Genomic DNA, 3,698 nt, shown 5'->3' with positions numbered 1-3,698 from the left:
TCAACCTTTTTTAGTAACTTGCTTGTCATCTTCTCGGGTAGGTTTCTTTGCCAGGAGAAGCAACGAAGATGATGCCTCCATCTCACTGACTCGTGCTTTTAGATTTCCACGGAGCTCCTCAAGTGATCCCTTCAACTTTTCAAGCTCATGAAGGCTGAGCTCATTGATCTGTGCTTTACATTTGGGTTGCCCTTTTGCTTTCATTGCCTTCTCCAGCATCTCTCCCCTCTTCTTTTCCTCTTGGAGCTGCTTAATCAGGCCAATAAGTTGCCGATTAAGCTTATCCACCTTCGCATCCTTTGAAGAACCACCGACATTACCGTTATTTGGTTCTAGGTCCTGATTTTGAAACCTGTTTGCAACCGAGTCAACGCTTGGGTGGCCGAATGAGAACGGCTTGCCTCCTGGGGAGAAGACTACCATGGCAACTTCCGCGCCGCACAACGTAGCAAGCTCGTTTCCTTTCTTAAAAAGGCCGGTCCGGCGCTTCGAGAAGGTGACCTGCCTGGAGCTGCTGTCCTTCACCATCTTCATCTCGATCTTTCGCCGACCCATTTTTGAGTATCTTCCACCAGAAGAGGGGTGAACTTATGTTGTTATTGATTTGAAAATTAAAGGAGAATGGAGAGTGAAGCTGTATGTATATGAGTTGATTGTACAGGCACAAAGAGGAGGGCTAAGTGTTTCTAATATTTTTTTTTTTTTTTGTTTTCCTTTATTGTTGTTTCTACATTTGATTCTCCATTAATGTTACTATATATGGAAAGCTTATGACTATCTTTCCTATTTTGTGCGACTGCTACTATATTATAAAACTTTAACCCTTTTCTTGGCATACTTTAATTTTAATTCACCATATATACCAGATTTTGGAAAGAAATTAAATCTCAAGCTATACAGATATCCCTTTTCAAAAGATTGTCAATATTGGCTACCATTGGTTTTAGAATTTGTTTAAGGAGTAATGTGGCACTTATTACTATTTTACAACTTTTGACATGTGTTGGTGTACGTGGTTGGAAACAAATTAGCCACTAAAAAAAAAAAATTTTAACATATCCCAATCATATGTCAACAAATGTCCAAAGTTGTACAAAATAATTAGAAAACAGTTGAAAGACGAACATTTTTTATTCTTGCAATACTTAGGATATAGGTCATAGGTATTGCATGACCAACAATTATCGTTCGTTTATGATGCACGTGGGTGGCTGACCATCCCAAAATAAATTCTGGGGTGGCCAAACCACCCATAAGCACATTTAGGGGTGGTCTGCCACCTTTTACTGCTTTAGGATGGTTAATTAGTTCAAAATTTGCTTTTGGGTAGACAACCACTGGCCTCCAAGAACTATTTAGGGGTGGTCAGCCATCCCCATTAGCTGCTTGGTGGCCAGCTACCCTCGAAACAGTTGATGGAATAGTTGACCACCCATTTTCTTTTTTCTTTTTTTAGCACATTCTTTTTATAAATTTGGACAATGTTGCGCTATATATCTTAGCCTTCCAATATTTATAATGAACAGCTAGAATGTAAGGCTATGTTTGCCAACGTAATGTATTTTTGTTTTCTATATTCGGTTTGAATTTCTCTCGTTTTAAATAAATTAATTAACAAATAAATCAAATCGCAAAACCCTACTTGTAATACAAAATATTTTTTTTTATAAAAACACGTTTATGCTAGATGTCCTTTAATGGGAACGAGTTGATTGATCTCTACATAGAAGTGTTTGGTCCATTGAAAAAAGAAAAAGAAAAGAAAAGAAAAAAGGAAAATATAGCAAAACAGAAGGTGATTTGTCAGAGTTAATGTTAATTAGCAACTAATGAATTGGTCGTGGCAACTCTTAATTGGCAAGGAAAGGCTGAGTACAATCTCACCAAAGAAAAAGTATTTCCCATTTTTAAATTGCTGCTTTTATAAGGGAGTTTTGTCCTTTCTAATTTTGAATGATTTCAAAAAATAGTTAGTCAATATGACTCAATAATCTTGTTTGGAAGCAAATTAATATTACTTATGGGATTTTTGTAACATCATTTAAGGGTTTTAGGTGGCCTTAATTGTTTAGGCACGTACAACCATGTTAAATGACCCCATGGTAGCACCACGAGAGTGCACCTTTTTTCTACATTAGGATGATGATGGAAATTAAGATCGAGTTGAAACTCAAAGTTGACAAAACTTGCATTCCTATGAGAGAGAGAATAATTTTTATAAGGTCTTTGACTCTTGGCATAAACTAAGACTTTTGTGTATTTCCGCCTTCAATAAGAGGTTGACACCTCATCTTAAAAAAAATAAAAAATAAAAAATAAAAAATAAAAAACCCTCTTCTTCTACCTTTTACGTTAACCACCTATCACGCCTCTGCCACGCCGATAAGTTCTCTTTGATCTGCATCTCTCTCTGTCTCTCTCTCTCCCTAAGAGCAGAGCAAATATGCTCTTTTTGTATCATCTACTGCCTAGGCCGAATTTAATTTTCTTGTTCCAAGTTGAGATGTCAACTTCTTATTAGAGGGCATGAAATTTAAGTTATTAATTTATTATTACAATCCAAAAAGGTTATCGATTGATCTCATGATTTTTCTTACTCATTGTTGACCTATTTCTTACTTTATTAATTATTCTAGAAATCATTTTCTAACATAATAATAACAATCTACTAAATAATATTACTTAATTTTAAATGGTTCTGAATATTGTGCCACACACACCTGCTCAAACCAGTGCCGGTGAAGATAATGATCCAAAGTCACCAATTATGAAACAATTCCAAGGGTGAGCAGCTCATTCTATGATTAACTGTTTTTCTTCAATCATAGCCAAACTCTTGTATAGTAGTTATATAGGATAACATCGATTGTAATATAAAGAGATGGTTTACTCTAATCAGGCATGAGGACTTTCATTGCGGAAGTTGAACTCATGTCTTAATGTTGACCTAACCACATGAGAATTGCCGATGGAGCTCGTTAGAATATGATTGAGATCGTTTTTATGTTTTATCTGGTTAAATGTAGGCTTTAATTATGTTCAAAATAATTAGATTTGGTTTGTAACTTATTTTGGTGACTGGTCTTTCATCTTAACATTTAGTGATCTATCTATGTTATGATGCTTTAAATTTCACTCGGGTTATTCTTGATTATGGATTTAAATTATAACTATCCATGTCCGTTAGTGAAATAAGATTAAGTTACTCCTTACTTTGGATTTTTGTTTGGCTAATATTATAAACTACATTTTTATCTCACAATTATCTAATTACAATTTACAATTTTTATATGGTACTCCCAATCAACTTCGGTTCAGTTACTATTAAAAAAAAAAAAACTTAATGAATAATTGAGACCGACACCTCAGTATTATGAAATAGTTATCTGTATGAGATAAAAATGTGTCTGTATCCTTACTCTTTTGTTTTGTTTTCCTGAATTGAAACCCATATTTCTTAATCTAGTTTGTCATAATATTAATTAGACATGACGAAATGGTTAGGTTTTTTGAGTATCACAGATGTAAAAAACTTCACAACTAATTATATGAACAAATCATTAGATCCTTGACAAATATTCCCATATTAATCCCCATACCAAAAAAAAAAAAAAAAAGAAGGACCTTCAATGTTCTTCTTAATTTGGATAAAAAGCTAAAGCAATATCACAGAACAACCCTAGAGGTCTCTGTTTCAT

At 34.3% G+C, this 3,698-nt stretch overlaps 1 protein-coding gene across 1 annotated transcript; it reads right to left on the bottom strand.

Moving 5' to 3' along the window:
* LOC132169431 (agamous-like MADS-box protein AGL29) lies at positions 1 to 555 on the bottom strand. The gene has a single exon (XM_059580466.2). The coding sequence runs from the start codon at positions 553 to 555 to the stop codon at positions 1 to 3; it is 555 nt and encodes a 184-aa protein (XP_059436449.2).
* Between the last annotated feature and the right edge of the window lie 3,143 nt (positions 556 to 3,698).

Source organism: Corylus avellana, chromosome 1 (assembly GCF_965113065.1).
Source record: "Corylus avellana chromosome 1, dhCorAvel1.hap1.2, whole genome shotgun sequence".
Lineage (NCBI taxonomy): Eukaryota > Viridiplantae > Streptophyta > Magnoliopsida > Fagales > Betulaceae > Corylus > Corylus avellana.
This window is presented reverse-complemented; position numbering and strand designations above follow the sequence as displayed.

Excerpts from the sequence above, each read along its gene's own strand:
- LOC132169431 (XM_059580466.2), bottom strand. The coding sequence starts at position 555 with ATGGGTCGGCGAAAGATCGAGATGAAGATGGTGAAGGACAGCAGCTCC.